Consider the following 18184-nt stretch of genomic DNA (forward strand, 5'->3'; position numbering starts at 1 on the left):
CGCAGCCGCACAGGGACAGAAAATGGAACCGAGGGTTCCTGGCTGGGGACAAGGACCGGGAGAGATCCCTCAGCAAATCCTGCACGGGCACAACAGACCCGGCCTGGGCACACGGAGGGAATTTATTACCAAATCACAGCAGCACAAGGAGAAGGGAAAGAAATCTCTCCAACACCTTCCCCCCACCCAACGGGGATCACCCAGAACAGGGGTCACCAGGGCTCTGCCCAACGGGGGTCACTGGGGATCATCCAGCACAGATCCTCCCATGGGGGATGGAGCTGCAGCAGCGCACGAAGCTCTTCCCACTCTCGGGACACTCGCAGGGCCTCTCCCTGGTGTGCAAGTGCTGGTGAGTGACGATCTCTGAATTCTCCCTGAAGCTCCTCTGACATTCCAAGCACTCCTAGGGCCATTCCCCAGTGTGGATCTTGTGGTGCTTGCTGAGGTCAGAGGTCCCACTGAAGCTCTTCCCACATTCCCCACACTCCCAGGGCCTCTCCCCAGGGTGGATGTTCAGGTGTTCCATCAGGGTGGAGCTGTAGCTGAAACCCTTCCCACATTCCAAGCATTTGTGGGGCTTCTCCCTGCCATGAGGCTTCTCCACCAGCTCTGAGCTCTGGCTGGATCTCCGGCCGCCTTCCTGGCTCAGGGGGGCTCTTTCCTCCCTGCAGCTCCCTGGGCTGGGTTTGCAGCCCCTCCTTGTGCGGAATGTCTGGGCCTTTTCCTCCTCTGCCATCTGGCCACAGCTTGGGAATGACAGATCCTGGTTTGGGGAAACCAAGGTGGGAACACCTTGGAGTAGAGGTTCCTCCTGCCCAATTCCATCTGTAGAAGTCAGCAGGAGTCTTGTGTCCATGAAAATCTCCGCAATGTCAAGGTTCAGCCCAAAAAGCTCTGCCAGGATTTCCCTATCACTCATCTCTCCACTTCTGGTGTTCCAGAGGTTTCCTGATTTCCTTTCCTTGGGATCATGGGGGTCCAATGGTTCCAGGGGTTCTCCATTCTCTGGCGTCCTGCTCAGGGATGATCCAGGGCCTTTTGGGGGTCCATGGGGGCCCTTCTCCCCTGATGCTCTACTCTGAGATCCCAGGGATCCCAGGGGTCTCTCCTCTCCAGGCTCCCCTCCTTTCCAGTCTGCCGGGGTCCCCCAGCTCTGGGATCGCCCCTCTCTGCTCTCCCCACTCTGGGGGTCCCAGGGGTTCCCCTCCTCTGCTCTCCCAGGGGTCCCCAGGACCAATGTCCTCCCCTGCCCATACTGGGCAATGGCCACGTGGGCCCCCAAAGATCCCCCCAAGGGGCTCAGCTTTGGGCTCCTGCAAAATCCAAACCTACACACACAGAGAAAAAAAAACCTCCCAGAGACACCAGATGATATTTGGGGTCAATTCCACAATCTACAAGTTCCAAATACCCCCCCAATAAAACACCCTCTCAGGGACTCCTGGATAGATTTGGGACGAGCTCCCCCTCCCCACTGAGCTGCAAGACAAGGTGGGGGCGATGGTCCCGTGGCTGCGGCCACAGGGGGCACTGGAACCTCCTGTTCCTCCTGTTCCTGCTCCTGCTCCTCCTCTTCCTGCTCCTCCTTTTCCTCTCTCCCTCCTCCTCCTCCTCCTTCCTAATCCCACCTCCTCCCCAGTTCCTGCCTTCTGTGTATTTAGACTGGAGGACCTTGCTTGTTTTTAGAACTAGAACAAAGATCCCAGATGGAACAAGGCTTGCTGCTTTTAGTCAGAACTATCAGTGACTAAAGGTCACGTTTCCTTTGCTTTGGTCCTGTCCTTGTTCTCCTCAGTGTTCAGGCTGGGCTATGGGGTGTCCTTGTTTGCTGCATTTTGAGTTCCTCTTGCATCCTTTGGGCCATGGGCTGTGCCCTGGGAGGGTTCTTTGTGCTCCTTTGTGACACAGGAGAACCTTCCAGGCGGTTTCTGCGTGAGCTGCTGCTGGGATGTCACAGGAACAGCGCCACGTCCCCGTGGTGTTCCCGTTGCTGTGGGACACGGAGGCCTCAGTGCCCAGAGTGGCTCTGGGCTCGCTGCCGGGGGATCCTCCTGCCCGAGGCATTCTCAGCAGCCAGCCCAGCCCTGTCCTTCTGTGCTTGCAGGGCTACAGGCTGCAGGCGTGTGCAGCGCAGCCAAAATGATCCAGCACGTGGCTGCTGCAGTTTGCACTCTGTACTCTGTGGCTTATTCGGGGTATTTTTTAACCCACTTGGCACGTAAGTTGAGGTTTTCCCTCGGTGCAGCATCTGTGGCTTTGGGCTTGCTGTGTGCTTTCTGTTCTTCCTCTGGAGCTGAGTTGACTTTGGAATCAAATTGCCATGAAGACACCATTGCTTTGGGAGAGCTCCTGCCAGCAGCTGCAGCTGAAAAAGGGGGTGTCTGCAGCCAGCAGGGCGTGCACAGCATCTGCAATGAGCCCTGGGGGGTTCTGTTCCCTCAAGCAGGGAGTCTGTGCCAGCAGAGCCTGGAACTGCCTCCGTTTGCTGCTCAAGCCAAGAACTGACCCAGCCCAGTGTTTTGTGCTTGTTCTCTTGCTTGCTGTGGGAAGGGACTGTGGCTCCTGGAGGGATGCAGTGAAAGCAAAATGCTCTCTTGGGGTTGCCTTGCTCCGTGGCATTTCCCAGCACTGGCAGTTTTTCTCCTAACAGCATCTGGTTCATGTTCCCTCTCCCATTGCAGGGCACCTCATGTCTGGATTCCGAGCAGCTCCTCCTTCGGTGAGTGGGAAAGGAACCTTTGGTGTTTGGAATTGTGCAGCAAGTTGTGAGCTCGGCATGTGGCAGTCAAGGGCCAGCCTGGGAGGCTGAAGGAAAGGTCCTGTCAGTGTCTTTGCTGCAGCAGCAGCAGCAAAGGGATCCCTGGCAGTTTTCTCCTTTTCTGCTGAAGAGCTTTTGAAGAGCTGCAGGTCTGGTTTTGCAGGCAGAGGATTGCTTGCTGGCTTTAGCCATGGTGGAATATGGAATTCCCAACAATAAGTGGCAATGTTGACTGTAGCCCATTGTTAGTTGGAACAGCTCCAAACCCCATTTCTGCGTAGTGCAGCTGGATGTGCAGCTGAGGATAAATAAGGTGATAACTGAGATAGAACTTCCCGTCCCTCACGCTGCCATCTGTCCACAGGGCACAGAAGCAGCACCAGCACCTCCTGGGGCTCCCTCTGCTTACGAAGAGGAGGTCAACAAGGAGGAAGACAGCAGTGAGCTTCCCACTGCTCTGGGGGACGATGGTGAACTTCCCTCAGTGCCGGGAGATGACAGTGAACTTCCCGCTGCTCTGGGAGACGAGGGCGAACATCCCGCGGGGTGGGAATGCAACGGCGAGGCTCCCGCGGGGTGGGACAAGGACAGGGGACATCTCCCGGCCTGGGACGAGGACGGTGGATGTCCCCTGGTGTGGGACCAGAGTGGCCAAGCTCCCACGGAGTGGGATGAGGACAATGGACATCTCCCAGTGTGGGATGAGGATGGAGGACATCCTGTGACTTGGGAAGAGGAGAGTGAACATCTCCCAGCATGGGAAGTGGACAGCGAACATCCCCTGACTTGGAACGATGATGACAAACCTGCAGCATGTTGGGAAGAGGATGGAGAAGCTGCAGCATTTTGGGAAGAGGATGGAGAAGCTGCAGAATTTTGGGGAGAGGATGGAGAAGCTCCCTCTGCTTGGGAAGAGGACAAGGAACCTCCCTCCGCTGTGGGATCCTGGGCTGAACATTCTGACAGCAGCACAGCCGGGCAGGCAGAGGGGAGAGGGGAGTGGTGCCTGATGCAGCTGAGTACGTCTGCTCTGTTCCTGGGTGCCCGAGCAGGTGCTGTGTGTGTGTCTCAGCATCAGCTGCACCCAGTGTTGCTCTGCAGCTGAATGTCACCGAGTCATTTATTGTCCTTCCCCAGCTGACACCAAGGGGCTCACGGCCCCAGGGAGTGGGGCTGGTTGTGGCTCTGCTGCAAGGCGGGGTCTCACTCTGGGAGGGAGCGTCTTCCACATGGTTTCTTTCAGGGAACACCGTGAGCGAGGAGGAGCCTGCTGAGAAATACCTGGAAGTGGAGCAGATTGGCCAAGGGTAAGTGCACGGCAGCTGCTGCTGCACAAGCAGGGCCGGGTGTTTTGCTGGTGCAGGATCAAGTGAGAAGTCAGGAGAGCTCCAAGCACCTTCAGACACTGGGCTACCATCCTGCTGTCTCTCAGTCCTGATCAGAATTGATAACTGTGGTCAGAAGGCGCCGTCAAAGGCCCCTGAGGCTGGCAGTGTCCTGCCTGCAGCAAGGAGCAGGACCTGGAAGATCTTCTGTCCCTGGAACTGGATTGCCTAAAAGAACAACTCACCATCTGGTGACTGTCAGAAAACAGTTCTCAAGAAGATTTCTTTCAAATATTTTCCTTCAAAAAATATCCACTGGTCAGGATTATCAACCTAATGGTTTAGAAACAGAAACCAGAGATGAACTAATAAGTGCTCTATTCTAGCACAGGTAGCAGACCCCATCCATTCAGTAACAGGCACAGAGCTGATGCACTCTGGGGGAAAAAGCATCACCTGCCTGATGGCAGGGCCCTTGTGGAACCTGCAGGTCTTAGGCAGGAAATGGAAAAGGATGAAATGCATTCTTTTCCAGTTCTTTAGACAGCCATCTCTCACCTCAGGTTTTGAACTAAAGCAATTCAGCGTGGACATTGGGATTTGCTCCAGCCCAATTCCTTCATGTTGGGTCTCAGTTTTCTCCTGCACACCTTGCATGGCAGAGGGCTGGTGGCTGCTGTGCTGTTGTTGGAAGGGTCGATGCACCCAGGTGTTTGTGAACGCTGCAGGCAGCAGAGATCTCCTGTCTGGGCTGTCTTTCCCTGCCAGGGCCTAAAGCGCTGCTTCTTTCTTCTCTGCTGTTTTGTCTCCAGGGCTTTTGGAACCGTTTATAAAGGACTCGACAGGGCCACTGGAGGAGAGGTCAGTGCCAACACGCCCAGCACGCCTGGCAGCTCTCCAGGGCTTTCCCCTCTGCTGGGAGCTGTGGCTGCAGCTTTGGGGGCCAGCAGAGCTTTCCTGCCCAGGCTGCTCCTCTGAAGGCAGAGCAGTGTCAGCCTGCAGAGCACAGCTGGGACAGACTTGGTCCTTCTGAAGCACCAAAGGAATGCAAGGAGGGCAGCGGTGTCTGTCAGAGCAGGACACACTGGCTTGGCCTTCATATCTAAAAGTGTGAATGCATCAGCTGCTGGAGACTGAGGCCCAATTTATCTTCATCCCAACCTTAGACAGGAACATTATTTAGCTATTCTTAGCTAAACTATAACAATATTATTTCCATCCTGCCTTTTATCTTCAAAGGATACCTCAAGGTCTGATTAGGGAGAGATCCTGCTTGGGCTCAGTTTGGGGTTTTAGTCCTACTTCAGCTGTTCACAGAGACAGAGGGAGAGAAATGAGAAGATGAATGTCCAGAGCAAAGCTCTCTCCTAATCCTGCAGTTGTGTTTGGGTCTTGTGTCAGTGACTGCCTGTGACAGGGATCACCTGAGCAATGGGTGTGCGTGTCTGCTTTGTTGTGCAATCCCAAACAGAGCAGCTGGATCTGAAATCATGACCAAATCCCATAGAATTGCTAAGGGGTTCCTGGCTGTTTTGCTCTGTTTTCAGAGAACCAGAATTACCTCCTGCTTGCAAAATGGGTTTGAATAATAATAGTAGGAGTGTTGAGGCCATTTGAGAAGACTGTAGGTGCAGAGAATGTTGTTAGAGCTTTGAGGCTGACAGCTGAGGGACCATTTCTGCAGAGCTTGCAAGGCCAAATGTCTCTGGCCATGTGTCCTGTAAGCAGCCCCCAGCTGGCAGAGCAATGGGCTGTGGGAATGGCCCTTGCTGAGCTCTGGTGTCCCATCCCAAGGCAGTTTGGCACAGCCTGGCTCCGTCGCTCCACAAAGACTCGCTCCATGTTTGCTGTGGCCTCCTGCCACAGACTCCTCCAGTTCAAGGCTGCAATGTCCCTTCAGGTGGCCATCAAGAAAATGAGTCTCAGAGGGCAGAACAGGGAACGAGCTGTGAATGAGATCCTGCTCCTGAAGGACAAGAAGAACCCCAACATTGTCAACTCTTTGGACAGGTGAGTGCTTCAGCTCTGATCCCGAGCCCGGGCCCTGCGTTAACCTTTCCTGGCATCAGGAGTCTGTAGCCTGTTTTGAAAATGCCTGACCCAGCCACATCTTCCCAAACCAACAGCCTGGCAGTTCACTCCCTCCACGTGCTTTTGTTGCTTTGCTTTGGTTTTTCCTTCAAGTTGACCCCGTTTGCTGTGTCTCCCAGCAAGTGCTGATAAACCACAGCAGAAATTATTTCCCTTGGCTTCTTCTTCCCAGCCCTTTTCCATTGCTACAGACGCCAGTAAGACCAAGTTCTTGTTTCCAGAAATGCCTCATTTACCCATTTTTCTCTGGCCTTGCCTGTTTCTGAAGGGACTTTCTGAAAGGTTTTCTGACTGCTTTTGTCCCAAGTGCTGCACGGCCTCCTCCCCTGGATAACCCTGGCAGTTGTGTTGCCTTGTTCTGGAGGGAATGGTGGAACTGATGAGTTCAGAAGCTGAACCAGCTGGGGCCAAGGGTTGTGATTCCATATTGATCTGGGCTGTTGCTAAACTGCATTTTTCACCTGCTTGCCATCCAAGGCCTCTCCTTTCTCACAGGTGTCTCCTTCCCCTTTAGACTGTGCAGATTCCAAGGACTGTGCAGCCTGGCAGGAATGTCTCTCCATCTGATTCTGTCCTCACTGACAAGTGACCTGGAAACAAAACTCTACTCCAGGCTTTTCCATGGGGGAATTGAGCTCTGCACTTTCATCTCCATGCCATTGTTTTCCTCTTCCAGCTTCCTTGTGGATGGAGATCTCTGGCTGGTGATGGAATATATGGATGGAGGAACTTTGCGGGACGTTGTCAGACAGACACGCATGGCTGAAGGAGAGATGGCAGCTGTCAGTCGGGAGGTGAGGGATCCTGCTTGTCACTCCCATGGCTGGGACACGATGGTCCTTCCAAAGAGGGCGTGAGAACAGGAGTGGCTCCATGCTCAGGGCTTTGTTTCTGAGTTGTTTTTATGAGCTGGAGAAGAAAGAGCCTCTGCAGTGAACGGCCTGCCAGCATCACTGCACTTCTACTCTGTTCTTGTTCTCTCTCCTGCTGTTGTGGTACTCTCTGTCTGCTTTGGATTTGATTTGCTGTTCTCAGCTTTGCCTTGAACCGTTTGCCTGGAGCTTGTGTGCACTGCACTCCTGGCCTGTCACAGCAAAGCTGCTGCTGGCAGAATTCTGAGCTGTCCCTTCTGGTGTGATATATTCCAGCCATTGGTTTTTGCCCTCGTGTTTCTTGTTCTCTCTCAGTGTCTGCAGGGCCTGGATTTCCTCCATTCCAACCGGGTGATCCACAGGGATCTGAAGAGCTCCAACATCCTCCTGGGCATGGACGGCTCTGTCAGGCTGGGTGGGTGTTCCTGGCCAGGCACGGCGCTCCCGGGCTGCGGGGCTGGGGCTGCTTCCCAGGGAGGGCCAGAGCCCCACAAGGGCTGCTGGGGGCACTGCCCAGCCCCTGCTGCCAGCTGAGAGTGGCTGCCCCTGCAGAGAGCTCAGGAGAGGAGCAGGGGGCCAGCAGTGCCTTTGCTCTGGCCATGGCCCTTCCAGAGGGGCAGCAGTGGGAATCTAAAGCTCCGAGGGAATCAGTAAAAGCCACTGCAGGAAAGCTGAGGGTTTCTTGAAGGGCCCAGTTCCATCTTTCCTTGGCTACAGCCCTGAGGGCTTTTCCAGCTGACTTCACTACTACACTCTCAGACTGAGCGTGGGGAATCTTTGTGCTTGGTTTCCTCATTGCAGCTGCCTTTGACAGGGTTTGTTTCTGTCCTCAGCTGATTTTGGCCTCTGCGCTCAGCTCAGCCCTGAGCAGGACCAGCGCAGCTCCATGGTGGGCACTGCTCACTGGATGGCCCCAGAAGTTGTGACCAGATCTCCTTATGGCCCCAAGGTGGACATCTGGTCCTTCGGCATTGTGACCATCGAGATGGTGGAAGGAGAACCTCCTTACTTCAGGGAAACGGCGGCCATGGTAAGAGGCAAATTCTCCAGTGGCTGCAGAGGCTGCGAGCACAGGGGGACCCTGCACTGGGAGCAGCAGCTGGAGGTTTCTGCACATGGGAAGGGAATTCCCAGAGGACTTGTGCCTCCACACAGACGAATGTTCTGCAGTCTCCAGCAACAATTTGCTTTGGGCTTTATGTTGTTGCAGCTCTTCTGGCTGTGAGGATGACCTGGAAATATGAAGCAAATGCATCAGCTCTAATGTTATCTTGCAAGAAAACTCCACACCATCCGCAAATCCCAGCCCCAAACCCAACAAGATTTCTGCAGGAGTTTCTAAAAGACATTTTGCAAGATGATCACCCCCCTGATTCTTCTCACTGGGAAACTTGTCTAAATCCTGAAGATGATGGTTTAACATCCTCATAGTCTAACATATTTCTTTCCTAGTCCAAGCTACTTTTTCCGTGTCACCAAGCCTGAGCTTTCAGCATCACAAACCTCCTGTTTCTTGCCTGGCAGTTTCTGGGATGGGGCATCAGGAATGCATTTACTTGAGTGTCAGTGGCACTGCAGAGATGCGCTTGATGGAAGAATCCTCTGAAATAACACAGGCAGACCACAGTGACTCTGGAAAATGGCCTGTAAAGCTGGTGTCCATATTTGGAGAAGCAAAATGGGCTATTTCTGATGGAGGTTCCTACTAACAAAGCCAGCCAATGAAACTGGCTCTCAAGGCGAGATCATTTGGATGTTGCAGTGGCTGTGGCAGCCCCAGGGTTTGGGTTTTTTGCTTGGCATAGCAAAATGAGCTCTGAGCAGCATCTCTGGCAGGGAGGAAAGTGGCCCTGGAGCTGGGGCTGAGGCCCCGGGGTGGATGTGAGCCCGTGTGGGTGTGAAGGAAGCTGGCAGAGCGCTGAGTTTGCTTTCCCTGCAGGCTCGCGCTCTGATCCGGCAGAACGGGACCCCGCAGCTGCAGGAGCCCCGGCGCCTGTCGGCTCTGCTGCGGGACTTCCTCGAGTGCAGCCTGGAGCCGGACAAGGAGCGGCGCTGGGCTGCCCAGGAGCTGCTGCAGGTGAGAGCCAAGGGCTGCAGGGGAAGCAGCAGTGCCAGGGAGGGGTTTTCTTGTGGGGCCCCCTCCGATAGTCTCCAGTCTCGCTGCGTTCCACGCGCAGAGCAAGCAGAATCCTCGCCCGCTGTGGCCTGGCAGGCTCCTTTCGAGCTCATCTGGACCTGGTGCCCCACAGCGAGCAGGGACATCTTCAAGCAGCTCAGGGGCCTCAGAGCCCTGCCTGACCTGAGCTTGGATGTTTCCAGGCAGGAGGCACCTCCCACATCTCTGGGCACCCCCTGTCAGTGTTTCCCCACTCTCCTGGTTAAAAAATTCTTCCTTAGATCTAATCTGAGCCTGCTTCCCTCGATTTTCAAACCATTTCCCTTTGTCCTGTTGCAACAGAGCCTGTGAGGAACTTGACTCTGGAAAGTAACAGTTCATTTCTTTCCTTTTTATCCTTTGGGCAGCACCCATTTTTATCATCAGCCAAGCCTCTCTCCAGCCTGACACCTCTGATCACTGCAGCAAAGCAACTGAGGGAGCAGCGGAGGATATGAAGTTCTTGAGGACAGCTTCTTCTTACAGTAGTTAGGACAACTAGTTAGTCATGGTAGTTAGCACTGGTAGTTAGTTAGGATAGTTAGCACTGCTAGTTAGTTATGGTAGTTAGAGCAGCCTGCTTGTTATGAAAGTTTTATGAATAAAAACTCTCTTAAACCTCAACTCCCCTGACGTGTCCCTTCCCTCTCCCGCTGTGACTCAGCTGCCCGGAGCAATGTGAGGGGAGGGTGGGCCCAGCCTGGCCCAGAGCTGAGCCCCAGCAGAGCCCTGGCAGAGCCCAGAGCAGCCTCGGCACCTGCAGAGTCAGCCTGGAAGGAGGCGCTTGGAGCCTTCTCGGCTGCACCCGGCTCTTGGCTACAAACTGTGTGTGCTGGAAAATGCCACCGGCTCTGCAGGAGGGCAGAAGGGGCCCGGGGAAGGCCCAGGTGCTCCATGCAAGGGAAAAACCTGCCCTGGGTTTGTTATAAATAACTAGGTAGTGCTGGCTTTTGCTATTATGTATTGACTTCTGCAAAATATTCTTAATCACAATGAGTTTGATAGAGTACAGTTTGTAATCACTTTTCACTGCTTTTGCTATAGTACAATTTGTCAACTTTTTGTGGCCAATGCCCTGGCCCCTGTGTAGCTCATATCCTCAGAACATCATTTATGGATGATATTCTAGTTAGTGGACAGTGTGAAAAACATACATTATAGTTTTGGCTTTTGCAAAATATTAAAGTGGATGCCATGTGTTGTGCATTAGAATGTTAACTTTTACAGAAGTAGCCGTATTGTGAAATAATTGTGAAATAATAACTAATGCTTTTATTTTTGTAACTAACTGACAATAACAACTCAGAGATATTTGTGAAAGAGCTAATGTTCATTTAAAGTACTTGTGGAAGTAGCTAAAACCGTCTGCATGGTCAGATAACATCTAAGGAAGGGATGTGATGAGGCCCCTGCCACTGACCCTTCCACTGTCAATAACTGTCACCTGCTGAAACCACAGAACAGGGGCCCTTGTGAGGCAGTGACACACAACCCTCAAAACAGCAATCCACGATTCCTGCACGTGCTCTAAAAAGGCGAGTTGGGGGTCAAACCAACCTAAAGAATTCCTGGAACATGTAAATGTGTTCAAAGAAATGTTTGAATATGTATAATCATTATGAATATGTATTTGAACAATACAATGGAAAAAGTAGACAAGAAGAGTTGCTGTGGTTAACCGGTGTGCCTCTGGCCATCGCCAACACCCAGCGCTGTTACTGATTTGTCCCTTATTATTCCTTATTAAACTTTTAAAAATTCTAAAGAGTGAGGTTCCTTTATCACAAAACCCAAGGTGCTCACCCCTTGTTGCTCTCCTAAGCCAGATTTGTCAATCCTAAATTTTGTCTGGGCGGCGGAGGAGGAGGCTGCAAGGAAAAGAAAGATGTACTGGTGTGGAGGCCCAGGACTCTACCATCAGAGTCTCAATTCCACAGCTGTGGAGGACTGAGAAGAATAGATTTCAAGGTTATGGTGAGAAGCTTGCTTCTCCCACAGATCTTTGCTCAGGCACATGCTGATTTATGGAAAGTTATGTTACCCCATTGGCCTGTTGGCCTAATTACCCAAGTTCACCCCCTGTTACCCATCTCTGGTTAGCCCCTAGAATGTTCTCCCTCTCAGTCCCTCCATTGGCCCCAGTTTACTGCATTCCTCTGCCCCTGTTTCCCTATTAGCTGTCCCGACCCTTAACCCCTCCTTTTCACCATTTTCCCCCATATCCATTGGACCCTGACCCTCAGCTCCACCCTCACTACCCCATACAAAAACCCCCTGTGCCCTCAGCTTGCACCCTGTCTTTGTGCCTGGACCCTGTTCAGCTCTGTCCCCTGCTCCTGTACCAATAAACCCAGTTTGCTGAGATCATACCCAGACCCATCCTGCCGACTTTGTCAGCTTTAAAAAGCAGCCGTGAGCTCCGGGCTCCTGAGTGCCGGACGCTCCAAGGGCCTCGGCAGCGCCAGGACGCTCCAGACTGGGACAGCCAGGCAGGGCAGGAGGAATCACTGCCCCTTTCCCCTCCCTGCTGCTCCATCTCCCAGCCCAGCATCGCTGCAGGACAGCCTCACTGCCAACGCCATCCTGCCAGGGATGGACTGGGGGGGATCTCCTTCCCCTTCCCTCTGGCATGGAGGCAAATCCCATCTTCTCCTTCTCTGCCCTCCTTCCTCTCCTCATTCCGTCCTTTATCCATCCACGTTCCTTTTCCATCTCCTTCCTCCCTTGTTCCTTCTTCCTTCCTCTCCTCCTGCCTTTTCCCTTCTCCCAGTCTCTTCCTCTCCTTGTCCTTCCTCCCCCAGGCACTGAGCTGTGGACAGAGACCAGGGAGAACAAATCCCTGCCACAGAACCTCGTGGAAGAGGCCATTTGGAACGGCTCCACGGCGCAGGAATCCAATGGGGAGGAAAAGCCCCAGAGACCCCACACGAGGAGGGGCTGCAAACCCAGACTGGGGAGCTGTGAGGAGGTAAAACACTTCCTGTGCCGGGAAGGGTGTGGGGAATGTGAGAAGAGCTTCGGGCAGAGCTCAGGCTATTCCTGGTGCCTCCAAAAACGGCGGTGCCCGATGCAGAGATCCCCCTGCAGATCCATGGGGATGCAGAGATCCCCCCGCAGATCCATGGGGATGCAGAGATCCCCCTGCAGGTCCCGGAGCAGCCACGCTGGAGCACGGGGATGCCTGAGAGGAGGCTGTGCCCCCGTGGCCAGAGGGGCCCCGCTGGAGCAGCCTGTCCTGGCAGGACTGACCCCGGGGCACGGTGACCCACGCTGCAGCACTTGGAGGGGGGCTGTGACCCGTGGGATGGACTCAGCTTGGAGAAGTTCCTGGAGAAGTCTCCGGGGGGAGAGAGCCCAGGGTGCAGCAGGGGAACGACTCCTGTCCCTGAGCAGAGGGAGAAGCCCCGGGGCATGAAGTGAGCACGGCCCCATTCCCTGTCTCCGGCACTGCCGGGGTAGGAGGTGCAGCTGGAAGGAGGGAGGCGTGGGGGAAGGCTGGATTTAAGGCTCTTCACTTACTTCTCATTATCCTGCTCTGAGTTTTTGGAGTTTTCTGTCAGAAATCTCTCCCCTCCCCCACTCATCCACAGGGGTTTGGGGCGGTTTCCCCTATTTGAGGGAAATCAAAGCGATGCACTGATGCTCCTAACTAGGGGTAGGAGAAGTGAGGCTCCTGGCCTCCCGCTGAGCCGGAGCCACCGGAGCCGCAGTGCCGGGAAAGCCGTGGCGGGAGGCGCGGAGAAGTTTGTTTGTGTTTTCAGCTCAATCCCCCTCGGGCCCGGCCCGTTCCAGGGCTGTTCCTCATCTCCGGCTCTGCCCTCACGCAGCCCGGGGGGCCCTGAGAGCGCGGGGCGAGGCTGTGCCATGTGCAGAGCCCGCCCCCGGCTGCGATTGGGCGACGGTGCCGTCAGTCGTGGTTCTGGCGCGCTGATTGGTGGGATCGGGGCGGGGCAGGGCCCCGGTGGCGGCCTGAGGGCGGCCGTGGCTCGGCAGCGGCGCCATTGGCGGAGCGTCTGTGCGGGCCCGGGAGCGGCGGGAGCGGCGGCAGCGGCCGGAGCGCGGTGAGGCGGCGGCGGAGCTGGGAGGCGGCCGCAGCGCAGGTGGGAGGCGCGCTGGGTTGTGCGGGGGCTCGGGGCTGGCTGCGGGCTTCGGGGGCGGCAGGGGGCTCAGGCGGGTTCGTTGTGCCGTGTCCGGCGCGTGTTGCCGCTGGCGTGAGGGCGCTGCGGGAGCGGCTGCCCGCGGTCTCCTTGCGGCCGTTGCCTCGGCAGGAGCCGCTGCCGGAGCAGCGCTGGCTCGGCCCGGTTGCTGTGGCTGGGACAGAGGCGGCTGCCCCGTGCCCGTGGCTGTGCGGGGAAATTGACGTGGCCGGAGGTTTCTGTGCCCCGAGGAGACAGAGGAGTCCTGTACAAGTGACTTTATTGCTGAGCAGAGGGAGAGGCCATGGGGCATTTGCCGTGCGCTCTCTGCCATTGTTGTAGTTCGCAGCCTCCTTTTTATCCTCATTTTCCCGGCCTCATCTCCCTCTCCCTTTGCCCACTGGCTGAGGTACTTGGACGGTTCAGACCTCCCGATCCGCCAACTGCATGTCCTCGTTAATGTGCATTCCCACTTTTGTAGAACAGCCGATATTCCTGGCTCTGTTAAGTCTTTTTTCTTTTCCTCGAAGTTCATGAATTTAGAGGAATTTTGAGCAGCAGTCCGTATCAGTTTGTTCTATTGTCTGAAACTGATGGTTTTTCCCATTACTTCCTTATCTACAAGTCCCTGGCCCTATCTCCAAGCAGATTGACTCATTGACTCTGTTTTTTTTTTCTTACTGAGTCTTCTTTGGTTTTGGAATTATTCTCAGTGCCCTCATTCCCTGTCCTTCTCTAGGCATTCCTGGATCAGGAGGCCTGGCTGCCACCTGCATCCCCTCGCTCAGCTGCTGGATGAGCTGCATCCACAACATTCTCCATTTGCTGTTTCCTTTTGCAGCTGTACCAATTTCTGTTGCAGAGTCAGATATCCTCACCATGGGCTTTGCCTTTAGCTGTGCAAATTCCATCAGTGCAAGCGGGCAGAGATTGGGCTGAGGGGCAGAGGGAATCAGCCCAATTCCTGCCCCGGGTAGGAAGACCCAGGTACATTGTCCAGGCTTTGCCCCAGCAGTGTTAATTTGCATTTCTAAAGCTCCTCTCCGGGCTACCTGGAATGAAGCTTCTCTTCCAGAGCAGCCATGCAGCCCCCCCCCCCCCCCCCACCCCCCCCAGAATCTGCTTTTTAGTTGTTGTTGGTTTTGGTGGGTTTTATTTGTTTTTTATTAATTTGGTTGGTTGGTTTTTTGTTTTGTTATGGTTTTAGGTAGGGGGATGGTTTTTGTTTGTTTTTTAAACAATATTTAAACAAACTATTAACTGTTTCTGAGTTAAATGGTCACCTTTAAAGCAGTTCTAGGTGAACGTTGAAAAACCCATAGCAAAACTTGATTCTCACACTTCTGTCCCAAACCTACCTAACCATATAAAGTAGGATTATTTTGAAAAACGATTCTCATGTTGTATTCTTGTCACTGAAACTGCGGGGAAAACAAAAACCCTCCAACAATATCTTTAGTGTTAGAGAGTCAAGGCATTACTTGGTTTTGGCAAAGATATGCAGCACACATCATTCCATCCACACACAGCCCGAGTGTGCAGAGAAGATCATTCCATGACACGTGAGATTTATTAGTTTTTTCCTAAACTTTATGTAGTCTGAACCAATCTAAATCCACTGGTTTAATGTTCATTGCTTCCAAGTGGTGTAGTTTTTAATATTTGGTTTCCTATTAGATCCGGATTCCTTCCCCTCTGGAGTTAATTAGCTCCACACTCCTGGATTTCCTTCTCAGCCTTTTCCAGACCAGGTGTCTCCAACTCTGCCGGGGGCAGTGTCTGGGGTAGCTGTTGGTTGCTGTTTGCTGCTGGGCGTTGATGTTTTGTTGCAGGTCGTTATCTCTGTGGGTGTCTTTTGGGCTATTCCCAGTCTGTGGAGATGTTTAGCTCATCTCCATTGAGTGGTGTAACATCCTTTAAATAAAACCTTTAAAATTCCTTTCCCCAAGGCAAAGACAAACCAAGCCTGAGCAGAGAAAGAAGATTTAAAAGAACCAAAATGGGTACATTTTGCAGCAATGCAGTCGCAGTCAGCCCAGAGTGTGGGTGTGAGTGAGCCCCAGAGTGGAATTGTGCCGTGGTGCTCCCCAGCAGCTGTGGCAGTGCAGGCCCAGCCAGCGCTGAAGCTGCAGCAGTGGCAGCAAGGCTTGGCTGCAGTGGCTGGAGGTGCCAGAGGAGGGTGGCCAGGATTTCCGAGGGTTTGAGCAGAGGATCTGTGGGCAGGCCCAGGGGCTTGGCCCGCTGTGGAGCCCTGGCTGCTGCTGCGTTGCCTTCAGGGCAGGCTCAGTGGGGGCTCCCATGGTCCTGCTGCAGGCGGGAAGTGCAAATCTCCGGGGCTTCAGAGCCCCTGAGGCCAGGCTGAGGGGTCCCCCCCGTGTTCAGCTGTGCTGGCGGCTGTTTCTGGCCTCAGGGACACTTGGCATGGGCCGCTTGGCCACCAGTGGTGCTGCTTTGCACTCCTTAGGCAGGAGCCGATGTCCTGGCTGGGTGTTGGCAACAGCAAAGTGCCAGGGCAGGCTCTGTGCCAGCCCAGCTTCCTGTGGGAGAGATTTCACAAGAGACAGGATTCTGGCCACGGACTGCTTGAAACATACATCCCTTATCTCCACCCTGCACAAGGTGGAGAATTACCAGGGTAAGGAATTCCAGACATCAATTCCAAGTGAGATAATTGAATATCTGCCCTGGGTCTGTCTCTTCTTCTTGCCATAGCCAATGGCAAAAGCTGTACCCACGGCATCTTGGTTTCTATCACCAGCTTCCAAAAGTGTTTCTTTATTTCTCCTGACCTGAGCTCAGGGGGTGCCAGGGGTTATGGAGGTCCCATTGTATTCCTAAAGTTGCCATAACCCCCTGAAGGATCTTTCGAGTAAAATTAGTTCTTCTTTCTGAGTCTATTCCTTCCACAATCCCTTCTCTATGAATTGTTTTAGAAATACCTTAATAAGTGATGCAGTGCTTGCTGAAGCAGTCAGAATTGCTTTTGCCGCCCTGTTAGGTGCCATGGTGTCAGCAGAAGATATTGAAGCCTTCCTGCCCAGGGCATTTCAGTGCCAGGCTCTTACAAGCACCCAGAGCTCTGCGGGTTGAGCTGAGCATGGGCCGGTGACCTGCGCTTTGTGTGATTCCCCTTCCTTAATAACAGCCTGTCTTGTAGCTCTTTTCCCTTCTGCTGCCCTTGCAGAGCCATCCAGAAACACATTTTCTCCCTCAGTCCAGGGATTGTCTCATCAATCTCTCCCAGCCTGGGTCTGGAGCTCTGTCCCTTGAATGCAGTCCTGGGTGTCTCGGTTCCTCTGCGAGCCTCTCAGGAACCCTCGGCCAGTCCCGAGTCGGCAGACACCGGGGGGGGGCAGCCCCGACATGGCCGACAGCGGGCAGACACTCTCTGTGCCCCGAGGGTACTGAGGGTACCTGGACTGGTCGCCTTTGCAGCACAAGAGACACCAGAGACAGCACAAGAGACACCAGAGACAGTGGTAGAAGATAAAGGGCCGACTCTTAGCAGGGGTTAATTCGAGATTTTATTAGGAGTCCCAAAGGAGCTCCTGCACCTCAGGCGGCCTCCTGTCGAGAGCCCGGGAGATGTGCCAAGGTCACATTTAAAGGGAGGTGGAAACCAAAAGTAGATAACATTTTACCAACCTATAAGTGACCCTAAGGGATGGATGCTGGGGGATAAACATATAGGACAGCGTATGGGGCAAGGCTGGGGGGGCTGACCCGTGGCCTCTGGCTAATCACTCGACGACCGGGACCGAAACTTCTGGATGGAGGGGATGGGATGCTGAGTGATTGACAGAGAGCCAGGGTGGGGGTTTGGGGATGATCTCATGCCGGGAGAGGGATTACACAGGTAAAGGGAGAGGGGTACAGTTTGGGATAAACCATTTGGGAAAAATATGGGGATACAAAACAAAACTACTTCAAAGTATTACAAAGTATAAAAACGCACTACAACACCTGAGTTTCTTGCCAGCCCCTCTCCAGGCTGTTCAAACAGGAGGCTGGGTTAAACCCTTGCCCTGTCCTCAGTTCTGAATCCTCCTGCGCCACTGAACAAGTTTCATACTGTAATAACCGAGCCCTGCTCATCAATTTAGAGGCTCTTTTGGTTGTCAAAGCTGTAATTTGATGCCAGATGTGAATAGGAGATCCTCCTGTTGTCATCAGTTTTAAGGCCTCAGTTCCCATGTGAGGTGTGTCTGCACAATTCTGCAGACATTGAGGCCACTCTGGCCACTGGGTTAAACATTTTAACACAAGAATTCTTCAGCATGGCCCTGTTTAACATCCACCTACAATTCAAATTATTTCTCCCTGTCTAGGAGGGCAAGGGCAGGAGCCTCAGTTAATCTGCTTTTTAACACTTGAAAATTCTGTGATTCCTCCTTGTGTCCATCCATCCAGTTTCTTGACTGGAGTGTTGTAGGGAGAGATCCCTGGCTCCAAAACCCTGCCTTTAAGAGAGAGTCAGTAATAAGCTGTAAGCCCTTCCTTCCCTCTCTTGGAATAGGGTATTGATTTTAAATCAATACAAGCAACCTCTTGTCCTTGTTGCTTCAAAGTAATTTGGTGAGGCTCCATATCTAATTTTCCCTCTTTCCCTGGGACTGTCCACATTTGTGGGTTCACTTCAGCATAGGCCTTGCCAGACATTTGACACATAAGTACAACATCATAAGCCTCTGTATCACCTTTTACAATATAAAAATCCAGCCACCAAATTCCTTCCCAGTAAATTGCAATCACAGTAGGAAGAAAAAGAAATTAATGTATTTCAAGCGTATCCCCTACATCTCCTAGTAGTGGTTGATGAAATCATACCTGCTCATCTTTCCCAC

The 18184-nt window shown here is 53.4% G+C and overlaps 3 protein-coding genes across 5 annotated transcripts in view; all 3 read left to right on the forward strand.

Annotated features, from left to right (window-relative positions):
* The window catches only part of LOC139585533 (zinc finger protein 502-like), a 93341-nt gene that overhangs the window by 67301 nt on the left and 7856 nt on the right, over positions 1 to 18184 (forward strand). The window lies entirely within an intron of this gene.
* LOC139585529 (uncharacterized) lies at positions 276 to 12468 on the forward strand. Its single transcript, XM_071418339.1, has 12 exons — positions 276 to 338; positions 675 to 785; positions 3126 to 3813; positions 4005 to 4068; positions 4899 to 4947; positions 5987 to 6096; positions 6854 to 6971; positions 7365 to 7464; positions 7883 to 8079; positions 8989 to 9126; positions 12053 to 12198; positions 12237 to 12468. Exons 1-12 carry the CDS (start codon positions 276 to 278, stop codon positions 12466 to 12468), a joined length of 2016 nt encoding a protein of 671 aa, XP_071274440.1.
* LOC139585535 (zinc finger protein 502-like) overlaps positions 13058 to 18184 on the forward strand; it is a 76693-nt gene continuing 71566 nt past the window's right edge. For both annotated transcript variants that reach the window (XM_071418347.1, XM_071418348.1), the window contains exon 1: positions 13058 to 13304. The gene's annotated coding sequence lies outside the window, so the exon portion shown is untranslated. The remainder of the gene's footprint in view (positions 13305 to 18184) is intronic.

The sequence above is a fragment of the Agelaius tricolor genome, unplaced genomic scaffold, assembly GCF_023055355.1.
Source record: "Agelaius tricolor isolate 1412-34295 unplaced genomic scaffold, bAgeTri1.0.p SCAF_84, whole genome shotgun sequence".
Classification (NCBI taxonomy): domain Eukaryota; kingdom Metazoa; phylum Chordata; class Aves; order Passeriformes; family Icteridae; genus Agelaius; species Agelaius tricolor.

Coding starts and splice junctions, on each gene's coding strand:
- LOC139585529 (XM_071418339.1), top strand. CDS start 276: ATGGAGCTGCAGCAGCGCACGAAGCTCTTCCCACTCTCGGGACACTCG. Junction 786..3,125: donor CCTGGTTTGGGGAAACCAAG/GTGGGAACACCT, acceptor ATCTGTCCACAG/GGCACAGAAGCAGCACCAGC. Junction 6,097..6,853: donor ATTGTCAACTCTTTGGACAG/GTGAGTGCTTCA, acceptor TTCCTCTTCCAG/CTTCCTTGTGGATGGAGATC.